This window comes from Sinocyclocheilus anshuiensis, unplaced genomic scaffold (genome assembly GCF_001515605.1).
Source record: "Sinocyclocheilus anshuiensis isolate Anshui unplaced genomic scaffold, SAMN03320099.WGS_v1.1 scaffold1208, whole genome shotgun sequence".
Taxonomy (NCBI): Eukaryota; Metazoa; Chordata; class Actinopteri; order Cypriniformes; family Cyprinidae; genus Sinocyclocheilus; species Sinocyclocheilus anshuiensis.
In genome coordinates, this window is record NW_015542424.1 from 936,669 (window position 1) to 956,104 (window position 19,436).

The following is a 19,436-nucleotide window of genomic DNA, read 5'->3' on the forward strand; positions in this document are numbered from 1 at the left end:
AAAATACCGTGATATAAATTTTTGGTCATACCGCCCAGCACTACTTTATAGGCAGCAACAAAAGAACAAAAACAGTAGCAAATATCACTTTCCATTTTGCTAAGTGAATGATGTGCTACAAAAATAAGCAGTATGTATTTGTGACTTTTATTAGATTTAAAAGTTTACATTAATACTATTCATGATTAAATAAATTAATTATATTTATAATCAACATATTTTGAATTTTTTAACTAAGCTTGTTATGGGATTGCATTTTAAAAGGAAGATGCAAGGATACATACATGCAATGCTGCCTTTTAGAATAAACGAATTCAAATAAATTACAAATGTATTAACAAATTATGTTCTTTTGAACTTTCTATTCATCAAAGAATACGGGAAAAAATGGTTTTATAGTTTCTAAAAAAAAATGTTTTCAACATTTATGATCAAAAATATTTTTGAGCAGCAACTCAGCATATTAGAATGATTTCTGACGGATCATGTGACACTGAAGACTGCAGTAATGGCTGCTGCTAATTCTGCTTTGCCATCATATAAATTACATTTTAAAATATATTAACATAGAGAAGAGTTATTGAAAATTAAAATAATATTTCAGAATGTTAGTTTTTAAGTGCATTTTTTATCTAAATGCAAAAATAAATTTCTGAACTAAATGCAATCTTGGTGAAAATAAATTTTATAGATTTAGTTTATTTTTAATTAAATGTCTAAACAATTAACAATAAAAATGCTCATAATATCATTCAAAATAAAAAATGACTGTTTAATTCTAATTTGGTTTTAAATAAACGAAAAAAAAAAAAAGTAATATATACTTTTTACTAGTGGTTTCAGACTTTTCAACCACACTGCACAAATTATATTTTAAAAGTATATTAAAATAGAAAACAGTTTTTTGAAATTCCACCAACCCCAACCTTTTGAACAGTAGAGTACTAAAAATACATTTTTTCTAATAAAAAACGTGCTTTTCAAACTACCTTATTTTGAAAGGTGTTAATGAATCATATACTAAAAGATAAACTTACAGCTTGTGTGGCTACTACAGTAGCACTGACCGGCACCTGTCTGACCGTGGCCGCAGCAGTGCTCAGTGAAAGTGTAGAGCCTGTGCCTGCAGGGCCCAACGTCACGCCTTTGGCCCCTCCCACTCCACTGGTGGCTATGGTCACAGTGGCCGCCCCTGATGATACTGTGACAGGCTTTGTACTTGCGGTGGTTGTGCAGATTGAGACAGTCTGACCTGTTTTCTGAGGGATCACACCAAGGTTTGGCACTATTCGAATAGTGGTGCCTGCTTTAGAGTCAGATGAGGTGACAGTGGAGAATGTGCGGGTCTTGGGGTCAGCCATAGTGATGGCCAAGGCGGGCATGAGGCGGATGGTGGTGTCACAGGTGGATTTCAGCTCCGGGTGAACCTTGACTAGGGTGGCCGGTGCTTTGGCAGCCAGGTTCTCAGCTGTCGCAGATGCAGCGGTGCTCGAGGCAGGAGGTGAGGGCTGTGGTGGAGACACATGTAGTGTAGCAGAGATGCTCTTGCTGCCTGAGCTTGTAGTGCTGCTCAGCATGTCTGGAGTGAGTTTGACAGTGGCCATTTGAGATTTAGTGAGGGTGGCCATCATGTCCGGGGTGATGCGAAGTACCGTCTGACCTTTGGCGTCGGTCGTAATTGAGGAGGGGGGCAAGCGGAGCACATCCTTCCCCTGAATTCGGAGGTTAGTGGCAGTGAGAGGGATCCCTGCCCCACTCTGGGTCTTTACACCTAACTGACCAGTGATTGCAACCTGGTTGAAACAAAAGTGAGTGAGATTTAACATGGAAATAGAATGGATAATATCCTCCGTTTATCATACTGTGTTTTAATTAGAGATGTATAGATACATTCTGGCCAATAAAGATAAGTCAATCATTATTTTCATGTATATATATATTCAGGGAAAATGCATTCAATGACAAAGATAGGCATTTTTCTATAATAAAATAAGAGCAATTTAATATTAACATGGGTACAAAATTGTTACTAGTAGATATGTATGCAAACGGAAATTACAGCTCCAGAAAGTTTATTAACAAAACAGTGCAACGTTTCGACAAGTCAGGTCTTTATCAGACATAATCCCAATTTCTTAATTTATTGCTTTTATTTTGTCCTGCACCTAAACCCAATTTTGATTTTGGATATGCAAACCTACATTGTTGTTGTTTTTTTTAACCTAATATTTAAGCCATCAATCCTGGAAACTAAATTCCTTAATTTTTCAAATGTTAAATGTAAATGGCTGATATTAAAATATTTTGATACTAAAAACAATCATTTTAAATGCTACAAGTGAATTTAGGCATCAGCACTATAATTTACAGTATGAGAAATGGATATTTATTTTGCATTTGAAATTATTAGTGCTTTTAATGACTAATTGATTTAAATTCCATTCATTCCAAAGAAGTGAATACTGGCAATGATCAGTTTATACGTTCTTATAAATTTCATAGAAAAATACATTGAAATAACATTTATTACGAATACTGAAAAAAAAATTCTGTTTTGCTGTAGTTCTTGAAAAACTTAACATTTCAAAGATTTTTTTCAACTTTTAATTAATATAAAGGGGTTAAATGTAGTAAAAACATAGCAAAACATGGTAACATTCAAAACTTTGACATTTTCTGCACATTCAGTAATTAATGAGGAGTTATTGATCAGATACAATATGGTTTTCGTTTAAAAATATCAAGTTAACTTAAATATTAAGTGACTTTTTAAGCTTTGTAAGCTCATATTTTACCAGGTCAAAACTGACCTGGGAACGCGAAAAGTGTATACAGTTTTTTAATGCAATAGGAGAGTTAAGTAAGCGTAAGATGACAGCAAAGGTAATCTAAATGCAAAAACAGGCATGTCTGATGTAGATATCCAACATCTGATATCTAATATTGTCCAATAACCAGTATGGTTCCCATATATCATGCATCCACTGTTTATTCCTGGTGTAAACAGTCTAATGCAATTTGTACCTGTTTGATAATATTCTGGCTGCTGACACCCTGCAGTACTGCAGGTGATGTTGGGTTGTGTGCCGGGCTGGCAGAGGAGCTCGTCTGAGGTTTGTTTACTGTGACCGCAGAGGCAAGACCTGAAACAGTAAGACTGGCCTGACCCCGTGAAGCCTGCACCTGAATGGGACTTCCTGCAGACTGGCCTCTTAGTGGTAGAGTCACCACCGCCTGCTCAAAGACAGACAAACAAGAATCTAATACAGGTACTTGACAGGATAGAAACGGACACATCATCTGTTTATACTACACTGAATGAACAAACGTTATTGTAATCTGAGATGCTGTAGTGCACCTGTGTGATGCTCTTTCCATGGGCCACAGTGACTGGCACCCGGATGTGGTGAGGGCTCTGATGCACTAATGTGGCTGCCTGGCCTGCAGAGGACGTCTGAAGACCGGGCTGAGCAGTGACCACTCGCACCTGAGGTAGAGAACCGGTGGCAGCAGAGTGTGCCACTACCCGAGTTGCAGGCTGCAGAGAGGCCTGCTGGGAAACCTGTGGGCCAGGCTGACTAGCAGATAGCAACGTTCCTAACTGAGGCATGGAAGGAGGAGACACCAGCAGGACACTGTGGGTAAAAAAAGATAAATTACATTATGATAAATAAAATCAAATAATAAAGAATGGAGCATGTGAGTAACGATACAGCTGAATTTCAGCTTTGTGTTGCATTGTTAAGGTGCGTCACTTTACCAAAATTTCGGCTGAATTTGTCTCGGTGAGATACACAGTAAAGAAATAGTTCAACCAAAAAAGGAAACTGTGTCATTACTTCACCCTCATGTTGTTTCAAACCTGCATGACTTGAACAGAAAAGAAACGGAAAGACTCTAAGAATTTCAGTAGCATAAACATTCTTTGGAAATTTCTAATTTTGAATTTCCTCAGTGTTCCACAGACGTCAGTCAGTCATGTGCGTTTTGAAAAAAAAGACAAAGGTGAAAAAAATAATGACAAGATTTTCATTTTTGGTTGAGCTAACTATAAAGGAATTGGATTTGCCAGATTCGCTCCTAAGGGAAATTCTTTCTTAGTTTTTTATCAGCCACTTACCTTGAAGTGGTTTTGACGGGTTCTGGGGCGCCTACTTTGGTTGGAGTAGCTGCTGTGGAAGGGAGGGGTGATTTAGGGGTTGCATGTGTGCTTGGTGTGGGGGTGGAGGGAAGTTGAGACAAACTGGCAGCTGCAATGGCTACTCCTTCACTCCCTGAGCTCTGAGCAGCCTCTGCAGCACCGTTCTTACTTCCTGGCTCCTTACCACCTGCCTTCTACATTACACACAAACATAAACATATGCAACAGCTGATGCAAACCAGCGTGGACCAACAGTGACACTTTACATTTCAAATTAGTGTGAAAAGACAATATTATGGATGAGTGTGGAAGAACTTACAGGTTTGGGTGCTGGTTTGGGCTTCTGCTGCAGAGCTTTCTTGGCTTTGGCAGCTGCAGCCTGGGCCTGGTGTATTCGCTCTGATTCAAGAGATATTCATGTTTAGTATCTGGATCTATTTAACATTAAATCCAGCATGTAACTAGACCAACATCTTCCTTTTAAACTTTCTTTGCATAGTTATTCGAGAATCAGGAAAAAATCTGGAAGCATCTGGTGTGCAGGGCTAGGTCTCAGAGAAATGGCCAACATCCAGATTTTTTGTTGCGGTGTTGTTATTAACCAAAACTTGATCATTGAAATAAAGCTAAAATAAAAAATATATATAAATATTTGATGAAAAATTGACTATTTTTAACTTTCAGTTAGCTGCCAAGGCAACATTTTTAAGTTTAAGTTGAAATGCTACAATGACTACAACTGCAATAAAAATAAACAAATGCTACATAGAAATAGGCCTATATATAAAAAACAATAACTAATAAAAATAACAAAATTACTTAAACTTAGGCTAAAATTAAAATTGAAAATTGAAAATATAAAAATAAAAGCTATTCATTAAAATAAAATAGTACATAAATAATACAAAAATTATACTGGTTTGGTATCATCCTGTCATGTCTGACTTCAGGTTCATATTTACCAATAGCAGCATACAGAAACCTGATACAACCTGCTATTCTCCGAATACTAAACCTGTTCTACTTGTCGGGCAATATAAATGGGATTCATTAGTGAAGTGTGACAGCAAGCACACGTACTGATCCACATTCTGCCCGTGGCAATGAAATGTTTTTGATTTTATGTAAATGCATTGGTTACCAGCTAGGGCTGGACGATATGGCCAAAATTTATATCACGATATATTTCTTAATTTCGGTCGATACGATATAGTTTTGCAAATGGTCTGAAGATGGCGCCATTGTGGTTGTTGGCTTGCCGTCGCTCCTGTCCTCTGCTGTCTTTCCTGTACGTTCTGGTGCTATCTATGTGTGTGTGTGCTCAAGGAATCAGTACCTTAATTTCCTATGATCGCCAAACCCTTCTTGATATACAATCCACTGTCATGGATATGTGTGCTCGAAATCCAAATGGGGAGAAATTCTCCTACACCCGGTTTTTCTCAGCGTTCCCGAAGGCCGCTTGCCACGTCGGCTGTTCATTTAATCGGAAAAGACGCCATAGAAAGCGTGGGAAACGGGCTGGCATTTTGGTCAGGATTAAAAGATCCTTGCACATATCCACGTCTTGCTCTTGCGATCTGCTTGGAGTTGATGGATGGGATAAAAACCTCTCTCTTCAGCGAACTACGATCCCCCGTTACACCTGTCTACTGCCCATCCTACCAGATGTGGCTACATCTGTTTGCGCTACAGCGCGGCCGCGGATCATCAAAAGAGGCGCTAATCCACGAAATCTCCGGTCACTGGATTATGCGAAACCATCGATCATATCCCCTGAAGAAATTGGTATCGGTGCATCCCTAGTTGCTCACCAAACTCCTCCTGGCTCCGGTCCCTGTGGAGGTAGATCCACAGCTTGCGGCCGATGTCGTATTTCACACAAGGGTCTTTTTCGTAGTGCAGGCGATCGAGGGCACCGCTCACCACCGTGTTTACCTAAAAATGGACAAAATGCGTAAGTGTTACCACGACTAATGTGTTATAATAGTAAATACGGCAGCATAAAACATGTCTAACCTGAGCGCTGGTGACATCGGGGGCTAAGAACTGGGAGTCCTTGAGTAATTCACAAATCTCAGCTCTAGTACCTTCTCCGTTAGGAAGCCTGGCAGCAGCATCTCGCACTATTTTTGCAAAAAGAAAACACATCAATATGCCTTTTATTTTTCTTTACTGAACCTCAATTCAAGACCATTCAAATCTGATTTTCCCTTCTGAGAAACCCTTCAGTATTTACAGTACATGGTTCATGTCATTCCAAACCCATTTGAGCTTCTTTCTACTGACCGTTCTTGTCATAATAATTAAAGAAATGGGTTTGGAATGACATGAGAATTCTTTTTTGGGTGAACTATCCCTGATAACTAATTATTTTGAGGAACTAACACCAGAAATTGGGAAGAAAAAAGGATCTTAATAAATAACGGAATGTATTGACATGGTTTAATAAACCATGTCAGTACAACACATCCCTAACAGAACTGCAAAAAGAAAAAAAAGAGGACCCAGTGGTTACCAAGAGATAGTATGGTGACATAAGCTGGTCTGTCAGAGCGCAGTAAAGAAGGATTGTATTGACATGGTTTAATAAACCATGTCAGTACAACACATCCCTAACAGAACTGCAAAAAGAAAAAAAGAGGACCCAGTGGTTACCAAGAGATAGTATGGTGACATAAGCTGGTCTGTCAGAGCGCAGTAAAGAATGCTCTCGTGCTTTATTGAGCGATGTCTCCTTGTCAAAAACTCCCTTGACTGGTCCCACCACAGACTCAAAGCCATGCATTCGGTAAGTGAAGGCTTTATGCGGCTGATCATAACGCTGCTGCTCCTAAAAAACACAAACAGTTCAGTGACTGAAAGAATAATAACAGACTACATTCCACAAGCGGTGCAACAATGTAAAAAATATGCGTTTGACAGGGTAGGGTAGGTTTAGGGTAGGTGAGACCCAAGCACTAACCTGCTCTTGAAAAACATGCCTTTCCTCTCCTGTACTAGGCCTCACCACATAATCAGTCCACCTAATAAAGAATAGGAAAAAAACAGCATGAAATGCCATGCCTGTGTGCACCAGTCGCAACTAAAAAGACAAAGGAGTTGTTGTTCGATTATGACACTTAAGGTTAAGTAAACACACTGTAATCCACTGTCAAACTCACACTCTGGGTGTTGGAGGAGTGAGCTCTGCGGTCTCCTCTCCCTCTTGCTGTAAAACAAACATAGAATCAGAAATCGGCAAGTGTGCCATTACATCTTTGTGAAAAAGCATATTAGATGTTTACTACCTTGACAATCACATGATCCTTTGACTCCAGCCATAACTGGCACAGGGCACTTAGATCTTTGTCTGCTTCCTGACTTGGACCTGTAAATATCAATGTAAAGAAATGCACACTACTGATGGTTTTGATATACATGATCTAAAAACCCCTTCATCTGAAAGATACCCGTTTAAAAATTAGTTTTGCAGTCAAATATAAATTGAATGCTTTTACAAAAGTAATATTCTAACCATTTTTTCAAAGACAACTGGAGTGTATTGTTCACCAAGACTTTTTTTTAATTACTTTTATTCTGCAAGAATTCATTAGTCACTTCTGATTAATTTTATGAATTCTTGATTATTAAAAGTAATTTAAAAAGTCTTACAGAATAGCTGTGCACACTGCAGTTCTCACTGAAAAATTATTAGAATATTACTTTTGTAAAAGCATTCAATTTATATTTGTCCACAAAATTATCCTGAAAAAAAAAACTGTTTCCACAAAGATATTAAGCAGCACGATTGTTTTCAACATCACTGATAATCAAAAAGGTTTCTTGAGCACCAAATCAGTATATCAGAAGGATTTGAATTCTGAATGATTTTAAAATATATTCAAATGGAAAACCGTTATTTGAAATTCTCATAATATTTCACAATATTACTGTTTTTATTGCATTTTTTAATCAAATAAATTAACTTTCCAAGCTCAAACTTTTGAAAGGTAGTGTATTATGCAACCTTATACATTTAAACAGCCTATGTTTCCATTTAATAACAGCAAAATACAAGCAGAGGAAAATAGGGGAGAGCATCATACCTATCCATTTCCATTGCTGGGAAAGTTCCTTGAACTCCACAAAAGGTACGAAGCCAGTAGGCAGAGCCATTACACCAGCTGACAGGAAACAGAGACATCAAGCATAAGCCTAAATATCAACATGCATCATTCAAAATATAAATAAAAAATGACAGCTTCAGGAATTTTTCATTAAAAAAAAATTAATAATTCAGGTATACCTTTGCTTTCTCCAGCGAGAAACTGTAGAGCAGAAACTACCAACTCTGACCAGCAGGGGGCCATAGAGAACCAGGGGTTGAGTGTGCTGGCTGGAGATGACTGCCACTGTTGGACCTTCTCCTCCACCTGAGAGCAACAGTAAAAGGGACAATCACAATAATTGTTCCATGTTTAGGATGAGCAGCAAGGTCAGAGAAATACTATTAAACTCCCTTCAGCTATTTCTGAAAACATGATATTTCAGATTTTAAGTTTGGACACTGAATGTACATTTCTCATGATTACAAGAATGTTTGGTCTAAAGGAAATGCTGAAATTAGTTTAGAAATTTTAATTATGCCTATGTATTAATTTATTTACAACTTTAAAATGATTTTTAAATAAGTTGGACATTGGTAATAAAGGAAAAGAGGGCAAAAACTGGCCAAAATACATGGTAAGTCCTTCAAAATTGTTTAAGCATCCCAGGATGCATCCCATGAAGAAGACTGTGCAGAGCAAAAGCATGATGAATGTAATGTATAGCAATTTTTAATTTTCACTTAATGCAACTTAATGCATCCTTTGCAGAATAGAAAGAATATTGATTTACCCCTCCCAACACCCCCCCAAAAAAACTCTCACTACTGAAATCTTACTTTGTATTAAACTTAAACAGTAATGTATCTGTATATTTTTTATATTGCATATTACCTATTCTTGCATGTGTTATTTAATTATTCTGACTTAAATATTCAACAAAATGGGGAAAATTGTAATGATAAAGAATAAATGTTAACACTTTATTTTAAGATCCGATTCTTACTATTAACTAGCATGCATATTATTAGCCTATTGACTGTGTATTAGTACTTATAAAGCACATATTAACACATTAATCTGCATGACCATATTTTAGATCCCTTAATCCTACCCCATACCTAAACTTAACAACTACCTTAATAACTATTAATAAGCAGCAAATTAGGAGTTTATTAAGGCAAAAGTTGCAGTTAATACTAGTTAGTTAATAGTGAGAATTGGTCCCCAAACTAAAGTGTGATGGAATAGGTAAATGTCTAAACCTTTGACCAATACTGTATATATGTATACAAAGGTGCTACATGTACCGTTGAGGATGTTGCTAGACTTTCAAGTCTGAGGATGTCCTCAAGCAAATGAAAAAAGCTCATAGCTATCTCTTCCACTGTTTCAGGGCTCATCTGGGACTCATCTATGGGCCTTTTGTTCAAAAGTAAAACGGATAAGTGTGAGATATTTAAATGCTGAGAGTTGTGAACAAAGTATCTTATGTACAGTAGAAAGACCTACTCTTCTTTAACACTTTGTGGAGGAGCAGTGGGGACATCAGCAAGACCTGAGTTCACGGAAGCGGCAGACATCTGAACATCGCAGACCTCCTCCGATTCCATTTTTATAGGCCGCATCTTTTTCTTCCTTCTCTCTTCCTTTATCTTCTTCTTAGGTAAAGCCAGGTCAAATACATCTATGGGTCAAAAGCACAGACACTGAGCACATAGATTTCCACCTGCTGCGATAATTCATGCATCTCATATTTAAGAGAAGCAAATGAACACATCATTCTCACTTGTAACAGATCCTTTTTTTCCGATGTTGACTCGGGTCATGATATCACCAAGATGGAGGTCAGAGGTCATCAGGTCAGGGTGATCCTAAAAATGACATCATTAATTATTTATATCTTGTCTTATAGTGCTATGTTTTTCAATCTTTTAGATGCCACAGACCCCCAAACATAATCACCCTCATGGGAGGGACCCCCCCCCCCCCAAACCCCAAAATTGTTTTTCAATCTTTTAGATGCCACAGACCCCCAAACATAATCACCCTCATGGGAGGGACCCCCCCCCCCAAATCCTAAAATTTAAAAGGCAGCTATATATTTTCATGTACCTAGTAATAATTTTATACTGTGAACATATGTGTGTGTGAATACTATTAATGTATGTGTGTGTGTGTGTGTGTGTACTGGTATTTACTAGGTTATGACAACCAAATGTCCCCACAAGTACAGTAATTAATACCAGTAAATTTTGACCTTGTGGGGACATTTTTTTGGTCCCCATGAGGAAACAGGCTTATACATCACACAGAATGAAGTGTTTTGAAAATCTAAAAATGCCTGCGGTTTTTGTGAGGGGTAGGTTTAAGTGTAGGGTTAGGGGATAGAAAATACAGTTTGTAATAAAAAAGTTTAAAAAAAAACATTACGCCTATGGAATGTTCCCACAAAAAATGGAAACCTGTGTGTGTGTGTAATTTGTAAATATTTAGTTCCTATTATGTTACATCACATTTTCTACTCACTACAGTACTGTACTGTAAGAAATATTATTTGTTCAAATTATTATTCATGTATTTAGTTATTTTATTCTTTTTTTATTATTTAATTTTAATTTGTTTACACTATTTTTCTATCAAATCTTTCACGGATCCCCTTGCACTCCCTTGTGAGCACCAGGAGGTCCCCAGAGCCCAGTTTGAAAACCACTGTCCTAGTGCACAATGTCATTTTGGGCTTGATGTCCGATTAAAACATGCTGTATCTTTAAGAACTTAAATTTTCCCCATTAAAAACGACCATTTATTGTAAATAAGATGCAAAAATGGCTTGTTCTGCACTTTTGAAACTTGGTGACATCACAGAGTTTCTTAAAGGTGCAGCAGGAATAAAACTAACTAAAAATGACAAAACTTTATAACTGGACATCAAGTGGAAAAATGAATATAAAGAATACAGTAATAAAACAGTGACCCCTTTAGGCAACTTACTGGCTGTCGTTTTCTTTTCTCTCTGTGTCTATGCAGCATGGCTCTTAGCTCCTTCTCACCCAGCTCAGGCTTGTCTACATGGAAAATCATATTTAGCTTCTTATAACTTCATAGAGCGTTAAAGCTATAGCTTTAACTGACCTCTGGTTTTCATGTCCTGAGTAGAAAGGCTGGGTAGCACCCTGAGAGAGACTGTTGGAGTTGGGGAGGAAGGCGACTGAGGAACAGGCAACCAAGAGGCTGTATCTGCTTGATCTGCATGAACACATGATCATCATATCAATCCATCATTACAATAAAGAATAATGGTGCTGAAAAAGATGTTTTCACACTGCATCACACTCACCATCTTCGTCAGATGACACATTACTGTCCCCACACTCTGTTTTCACATCCTTCAGTATGTGACCCACTCGACATCTCACCCTCTGCTCCAGCATCTCTTTATGAGAGGGGGCAGGGTACCGCCGTTTTACCGCAAGCTCAGGTCCACTGCGGACCGCCAAATCCAGCAACTCCTGCATTACAAGAGAAACCACATGCATTCAATAGTAGATTACATAGAGTTGCACCAGCTACTCGATTATATTTCCAATGTTTGTGGTACGTAAGATTTTTTGAAGTTTTTGAAAAGTTTTTTATGCTTATCCAGACTGCATTAATTTGATCAAAACATGGTAAAAAAGTAATATTGTGAAATATTATTGTAATTTAAAATAACTGTTTTCTATTTACTATATTGTAAAATGCAATTCATGCCAAAGCTGAATTTCCAGCAGCCATTAATCCAGTCTTCAGTGTCACATGATCCTTCAGAAATCATTCTAATGTGCATTTCTTAATATTTTCAATGTTGAAAACAGTTGTGATGCTTAATATTTTTGAGGATATCATGATACATTGTTTCAGGATTCTTTGATGAATAGATTTAAAAGAACAGTATTTAACTAGTATTTAGTATTTAATTTTCATAGAAATGTTTTGTAACATTCATTAATCATTTTTGATCAATTTAATGCATCCTTGCTGAACAGACGTATTACATTTTTTCAAATCAGAAAAAGTCTTACTGACTTCAAACTTTTAAACAGCAGTGTATATGGAAAGATAAACACTGACCATGTTACAGAAACTGAATTAGCTTTTCTGTGAAGTCTGTGATTTCTTTGTACCTTTCTAGAAACCAGGATCTGCTTGAGTAATTTGTGGTAGTACTGTTGAAGGGAGTAGATGTGCCTTTTTTTCTGCGATTTAGCACAAAGTTGTCTGTACTTGACCACCTCTGGGTTAAAGTAACCATCTAAGGAAAGATGAACAAACTAATATGCATGATGGCTGATATTCTGCATGATATTCTGAATTGTATTTTAGTGAAGTTAAAGTTGTATTTTAAAATACAAGGGTTGAAAATAAATGGAAAAGAGAGTAACCTCTGAACAGCTTCTGGGCAATGTGCAAGGGGTTTCCGAAGAAGAAATTCTGGTTGTTAAAAAGGTCGCTGATGATGCTGTTCTGTTCTGAGACGTTATTATCAGAGAACTGAGGCAGGAGTCGACGTAGATGTGTCCGTTGAGCATCTGTGAGCACATCTGTCCATGTGCCCTCACTCATCACTGAGAAGAATATCTCTGGCTGCTCTTACGCAAAGACACAAATGCACACAAGATAAATGGATGGTTTAGTTTTTACTCTCATGTTTTCATAAAAGAATAAATAAGGCGGCTAATAACTCACATCCTCCAGTAAATCTTCAGGAACCCGAACTCTACGGTTTCCCAACATGCACTCTTCCATCACACGTCCATCCTGGTCCATTCCAGACTCCAGTGGGTCTGTTAACATGTGATCCAATGCATCCATCTTTACCTAACCCTTCACAGCAGCAAAAACGGTATCTGTGCGTTTACAAAATTACATATCAACTGAGGAGGAAACAGGTCTAAAGACATATGAAAAGCAGTATTTTGTATGACTTTAGGATTATTTTAGTAATTAACTCGCCTTTTAAAATATATCATTATTAAATTGCTGCCTTTCACACAATTGTATTTAATATACCATTTGTGGTAATGAAATAAATGACAACAAAATCAACATGCAAACTGTCAAGATACTTTAGCATGTTCGCTTCCGTATTACATTTTAAGAACAACACACCAGATGAATTTAAAATGGAAAAAAAACTATGAAACCGCGTATTATTTCCCGCGACAACTGTATTGACGACTTGTACGTATGTTTTTTATGACAAAAGACGTAATAACTATCTTTGATGTGTTGCTAATTATGCTACTAGCTAATACAACGAGCTAACAGTCCCGTTCAGCCTTTACATCTATTCTGATGAAATTAACCAAATGTATCGTTTTCGTTTATCTGTTTTACGTATATCAAGAAAATACTTAAAGACTTTTACCATGGATGTTGCTGGAAATTAGGAATGAATATGCTAGCTAGCTCCTCACAAGGGCGGTGGGAAAACACACCAGATGAATTTAAAATAGAAAAAAAACTATGAAACCGCGTATTATTTGTTGCTAATTATGCTACTAGCTAATACAACGAGCTAACAGTCCCGTTCAGCCTTTACATCTATTCTGATGAAATTAACCAAATGTATCGTTTTCGTTTATCTGTTTTACGTATATCAAGAAAATACTTAAAGACTTTTACCATGGATGTTGCTGGAAATTAGGAATGAATATGCTAGCTAGCTCCTCACAAGGGCGGTGGGAATAATAACATTGGTGCACATTTCCGGTCTGTCATCTGAACTTTCGTTCATTCTGTAAAAGAATGATTTCTCAAAAATATTGCTACTACTACTGTGTACAGATTGAACAATTAAATAAAAACACACAAATGAACGAATAAAAACAAATCCATATATTCGTGCATAAATAAATATATAATTAAGTGAATGAATGAATGAATGAATGAATAGTTGAGGAAATACGAAAATGTTAAAGAAATTCAAATATTTCTATTTTTCCTTTGTTGCACTACACTTAGCGGCAAAGATGCAGCATCACACATCACACGTTTTCATCCAAATTTTTTCACCTTTAAAAATTCAAAATCATCATATTTTATAATAGCTTTTTTATTTTATAATATGGTTTCATCATTTATTTTCCAATTTTAAATTCAAAAATGCAAATAATTGTCAATATCATTGTACAATATATAAACAAAACTAAGATACTTTAAATAATTAAAATTATTCACTGATCTTTAGACATTTTAATTTTTGTGTTAACCTATTAACATGTTAAATTTGTTATATTTAAAATGTATTTGATGCAACTGTAATATTTGTCATAACTTTGTTAAAATGTAGCATCAAGCCCTGAATTCACAACATGAAAAATAAGCAAATACAAAGCAGATTAGAATTTCCCTTTTAATGTTTATCAAAGAATTTACCATATCAAGGCACATTATGGGAACGCCAATCCCCCAAGGAGGGCATTAACAAAAATAAAAATATGATATTTTAACTAAATCACAGATACACATAACAGTAAAACAAAAATTATGTAAACAAAATTGCAAAAATACAATCTAAAAAATTGCCAATTGTTTGAACAAAACATAAAAATGCTGACATTTTCATATTTCAAAATGTCAATGGATGTTATAAGAAATCTAAGGAGTAAGAACACAAACTGTCACACACACACACACACTAAATATACTTAAGTCTGCAACTAACATACAAAGTTTAGAAATTATATAATTTTATCAGCATACATTTAAAATTAAAAAAATATTCAAGCAGGACCTTGACTGCCCAGAATAAATGAAAACAATAAAATTATTTCCTATTACTTAGCACATAGACAAAACTCTTTTAAGAGTGTAAATACATAGAGAAATAAGTGAAGAAACTATGAAAGCTCATTATTATATTCATGGAAAATGAAAGCCAAAAAATTTTGTGGACATTTGGCCTGATTATAGGACTCTTTATGGCTTCTGAAATAAAACTCAATGAACATGAATGCCTTAATTATTTTCAATAACTCTCAATACAGGTTGATACTGTTTGCTTTAGTCCATTTCGTGTCACTGTTGTGACATTATACCCCTGTCATCTGCCTGATCCAGCTGCGGTATTCTGTGACGCGTGTGTAAATGCCGGGCCTGTTCCTGCGGCCGCAGCCATCTCCCCAACTCACCACGCCAGCAAGAAACATGCGGCCATTGCTCTCAGTGGAAGTCATTGGACCACCTGAGTCACCCTGGCAGAGGAATGAGGAATATATATGCATTACTGACAAATGTAAGGCTATGACATGTATCTGAATGTGAAAAAAACAGAAGATCTTTCATTTCACCTGACAAGCGTCTACGCCTCCACTCAATACACCTGCACAGATCATGCGTGGTGTTATCCCATCATCCATCAGCTTGTTGCACACAGTGTTGTTAATAATGCGCACCTCGGCCTTCTGCAACACTGATGCAACGGCGTCTAAAGCAGCGAGAAGATATTTTTTTACTAACACTTTTAGGCTCTTATTATGTCCTAATTTGTACTGAAATACATTCACTGCAAACCTGAGTTTTGAAGTGATTTTTCTTTCATTATCTGGTTTGGGCAAACAGAGCAGCTCATCATGTCTTATCATGCACTTACCAGTCAACTTGACTAAATTTATGTTTCTCTAGAGGGTTTATGAATAAAACTGCTTTAGCCAGTCTGGCAGTCATGTTGGACTTATGTTTTTCGTTGAAATGCACTTTTAGGAATCAGTCATGATTGATTTATTCGCACCATGCATGCATCATGTCAAATAAAACAAATGTCAAAACGAGTATACAAATCCTGTAGAATTTCCAAAAAAATATTAAGCATCACAGCTGTTTTCAACATTGATAATAATCAGAAATACTTCTTGAGCGCCAAATCAGCATATGTGAATGATTTCTGAAGGATCATGTGACACTGAAGACTGGAAAAATGGCAGCTCAAAATTCAGCACTGCATCCCAGGAATAAATTATATTGTAAAATATATTAGAACAGAAAACAGTTATTTAAATAATAATATTTCACTTTATTCCTGCTTTTACTGTATTTTTGATCAAATAAATGCAGCCTTGATGAGCATAAGAAACTTCTTTCAAGAACATTTAAAATATCTACCGACTCCAAACTTTTGAATTGTAGTGTAGGTTATATTGTACTTACCACTTTTCTCTCTCTGTTTGCCCCAGCCAGTGATCCAGACAGATTTGTCTGCTGGGAAGTCATGTGTGGCTTCAGGTAAGCAGATGGGCCAGATGTTCTGGCTGAGAGTTACAGGGCTGTCCAACTCCATCAGCGCGATGTCATTGTCGTAGCTCAAGTGATCATACTGAGGGTGAGAAATGATGCGCTTCACGCGTTTTAGGGTGGACTTACTAGTCTCACCCTGGTTAAGTAGACCTAGATAGACTTCCCACTGGTCAGGTTGGGAATATCTAGCAAAAGAACAAACATTCAGTCAGGATCAAAGCAGGAGGGGAGGAGAGGGCCAAACAACATAAGAACTCACTTGAACTTTTCACTGTCCTGCACGCAGTGAGCAGCAGTGACCAGCCAGCGGTTACTGATAACAGACGCCCCGCACACATGACCTTGTGTATTCATGTGGAGGCTGACCTGCCAGGGCCATTCTCCCTCACTCGAGTCCTTTCCACCGACAATACGACTGGACTTGTAGAGCTTCGTCCCACATTCTACAGTAAATCAAACAGACATAGCCTAAATGAACATACTATTAATGGCACATTTTCATTGCATTAAACATATCTAGCTTTAAAAATCATAAATACATATAAGAGAAGTCTTGACAGTCTCGTCTCTATCCAACAATTCAAATTTTGGCATAATGTAATCTACTGAATAGATATTCAAATTTCACATATGAATGAATTATAGATACAGTACCAATCATTCTGTCAAATATCTTCTGCACTTCGTCCAAGTCTGGAAGCTTAAATACATGTTTTTCTTTGTCCCTGTGTGATGCTAAGCGATTTATATTTTCTATTTTTACGTCAACTCCAACTCCAAATACATAAAGTGCTGAAAAGAGAGTCGAGGACACATTCATATCAATATAAAATAAATTATAAAGATTTATAATAAAGGCAAAATCAATATGTACAGTGATGATAATGCTGCTTGTGAATGAAAGTAACAAAGTCCAAACAATTTGATTTCAAATACAATTATGATTAATACAATTTATTGCTCACCGAGTTTCTCCTCTCGCTTTGGATCATGTTTGGTGACAAGCTGTTTAATTTGGTCCACGTTAGGTGCGGGATTCCCCCCCCGTGTTTGTCTTGCCTATCAAGTAAAAAGAGATCAATATACAGAAATTATTTGCTTCAAAAGTATATTCAAAAAGACTACTTGCTCTGTTCTTATTTATAATACTATAATACTTGTAATGCATTGGGCATTTCATGCATTCATTTATTAATTCTGACAAAGAACTTAAACTACTTAATGGCAAAATACCTAATTACAGACACACACACACACTGGTTTCCATGTTTTATGGAGACCATTCATACTTCATACTTTCATACATGCATACTTTATACTGTACAAACTGTATCTCCTTACTCTAACTCTACCCCTAAACCTACCCTTCACACAAAATTTTCTGCATTTTTCGATTTTTTAAAAACTTAATTATAAGCTTGTTTCCTCATGGGGACCAAAAAAAAAAAAAAAAAGACCACAAGGAAAAACAGAATTTGCTGGTATTACTATACTTGTGTAGGGCATACCAGGCACACACACACACACACACACACACACACACACACACACACACAGTTTTGCAAAGTTTGCTGCTTCAGTATTTGTAGATTATTTTTCAAAATGTTTCTATGGTATACTGAAAAAACAGTGATAAGCATATCATAAGTTTTAAAGGCTTTTATTGGCAAAAAAATAGAATGAGTCAATATTTACAGTGTTGACCCTTGTTCTTCATAACCTCTGCAATTTGCTCTGGCATGCTGGATATTAGCTTCTGGGTCAAATCCTGACTGATGGCAAACCATTCTTGCCTTGAGTTGATCACAGTTTGTGGGCTTCTGCTTGTCCACTCGCCTTTTGAGGACTCACTGTGCGTGCAGATGCTCTCACACCAACCTGCTGCCATTCCTGAGCAAGCTCTGCACTGCTGGGGACACGATTCTGTAGCTGACTCCTCAGGAGGAAATGGTCCTGGCGCTTGCTGGACACTCTGGGACGTCCTGAAGACTTCTTCACTGCAGACGAACCCCTCTCCTTGAAGTTCTTGATGATCTGGTAAATGGTTCTTTCAGGTGCAATATTCTTTGTAGCAATTTCCTTGCATGTGAGGCCATTTTGATGCAAAGCAATGATGGCTGCACATATTTCTTTGGAGGTAACCATTGCTAACAAGAACACAATGATGGGAAGCGCTTCTTCCCTCCTTTTATAAAAGTTCATTTTTTGGCCAATGAAGATTTTAGCAATTATTTAAAATGCATCTGATCACTCTACACAATAATCTAGAAACAATGTGAATGAACACCACAACAGCTTAAGCAGCAAACTTTGCAAAACACAAAATTTATGTCACTGCCAAAACTTTTGGCCATGACTGTACAGAATACCAGGTACACACACACACACACACACACACACACATACATAGGAGTCAATACCATCAGTGAATACGATGACGATATGTTGGGTCTCAAGGAAGGCTGTTGGATTGTAGAGCTCCTCTATTTGCATGCTCCGTAAAATGTTCCAATAGAGTTTGGCGATATTAGTATCTGTTTGATCTGTTATTTACAAACACACACACAAATTTGAATCAGCAGATTCCAAATGAAAAGGAATCGAATTTAGAACATTATTTAAGAAACTAAAAGAATAATAATAAGAAAAATATACGATTTGTTTCATTTTTTCACACAAATTTGAATCAGCAGATTCCAAATGAAAAGGAATCGAATTTAGAACATTATTTAAGAAATTAAAAGAATAATAATAAGAAAAATATACGATTTGTTTCATTTTTTCTCTATTGGACTGCCATGAAAAATGTACTTAATGTACTTACAATGAAAGCAATGTACTTCCCTCAAGTAAGTCCAGGGGTAGGCAAGTTCAGTCCTAGAGAGCCGCTGTCCAGCAGAGGTTAGCTCCAACCATAATAAAACACACCC

At 36.7% G+C, this 19,436-nt stretch overlaps 1 protein-coding gene and 1 pseudogene across 4 annotated transcripts in view; both read right to left on the minus strand.

Annotated features, from left to right (window-relative positions):
- Positions 1 to 13,961, minus strand: part of LOC107693532 (nuclear factor related to kappa-B-binding protein-like) — a 16,100-nt gene extending 2,139 nt beyond the window's left edge. Inside the window, exons 1-23 of one of the 4 annotated variants that reach the window (XM_016492955.1) lie at positions 13,897 to 13,961; positions 12,958 to 13,118; positions 12,654 to 12,855; positions 12,396 to 12,523; positions 11,570 to 11,741; positions 11,365 to 11,478; positions 11,224 to 11,297; positions 10,019 to 10,103; positions 9,742 to 9,916; positions 9,540 to 9,651; positions 8,430 to 8,556; positions 8,230 to 8,307; positions 7,432 to 7,511; positions 7,306 to 7,352; positions 7,107 to 7,167; positions 6,800 to 6,974; positions 6,161 to 6,267; positions 5,956 to 6,079; positions 4,461 to 4,540; positions 4,121 to 4,335; positions 3,359 to 3,635; positions 3,025 to 3,234; positions 1,038 to 1,793 (exon numbers count right to left, since the gene is read on the minus strand). In XM_016492955.1, the coding sequence (XP_016348441.1) occupies positions 1,038 to 1,793; positions 3,025 to 3,234; positions 3,359 to 3,635; positions 4,121 to 4,335; positions 4,461 to 4,540; positions 5,956 to 6,079; positions 6,161 to 6,267; positions 6,800 to 6,974; positions 7,107 to 7,167; positions 7,306 to 7,352; positions 7,432 to 7,511; positions 8,230 to 8,307; positions 8,430 to 8,556; positions 9,540 to 9,651; positions 9,742 to 9,916; positions 10,019 to 10,103; positions 11,224 to 11,297; positions 11,365 to 11,478; positions 11,570 to 11,741; positions 12,396 to 12,523; positions 12,654 to 12,855; positions 12,958 to 13,083 (3,525 nt within the window). In that variant the 5' untranslated portion in view covers positions 13,084 to 13,118; positions 13,897 to 13,961. Of the gene's footprint in view, positions 1 to 1,037; positions 1,794 to 3,024; positions 3,235 to 3,358; positions 3,636 to 4,120; positions 4,336 to 4,460; positions 4,541 to 5,955; positions 6,080 to 6,160; positions 6,268 to 6,799; positions 6,975 to 7,106; positions 7,168 to 7,305; positions 7,353 to 7,431; positions 7,512 to 8,229; positions 8,308 to 8,429; positions 8,557 to 9,539; positions 9,652 to 9,741; positions 9,917 to 10,018; positions 10,104 to 11,223; positions 11,298 to 11,364; positions 11,479 to 11,569; positions 11,742 to 12,395; positions 12,524 to 12,653; positions 12,856 to 12,957; positions 13,119 to 13,639; positions 13,703 to 13,896 lie in introns of those variants that run through there. The other 3 variants (XM_016492957.1, XM_016492954.1, XM_016492956.1) reach the window with 3 other exon arrangements.
- A 1,208-nt stretch (positions 13,962 to 15,169) lies between these two features.
- The window catches only part of LOC107693517 (transmembrane protease serine 2-like), a 9,825-nt pseudogene continuing 5,558 nt past the window's right edge, over positions 15,170 to 19,436 (minus strand).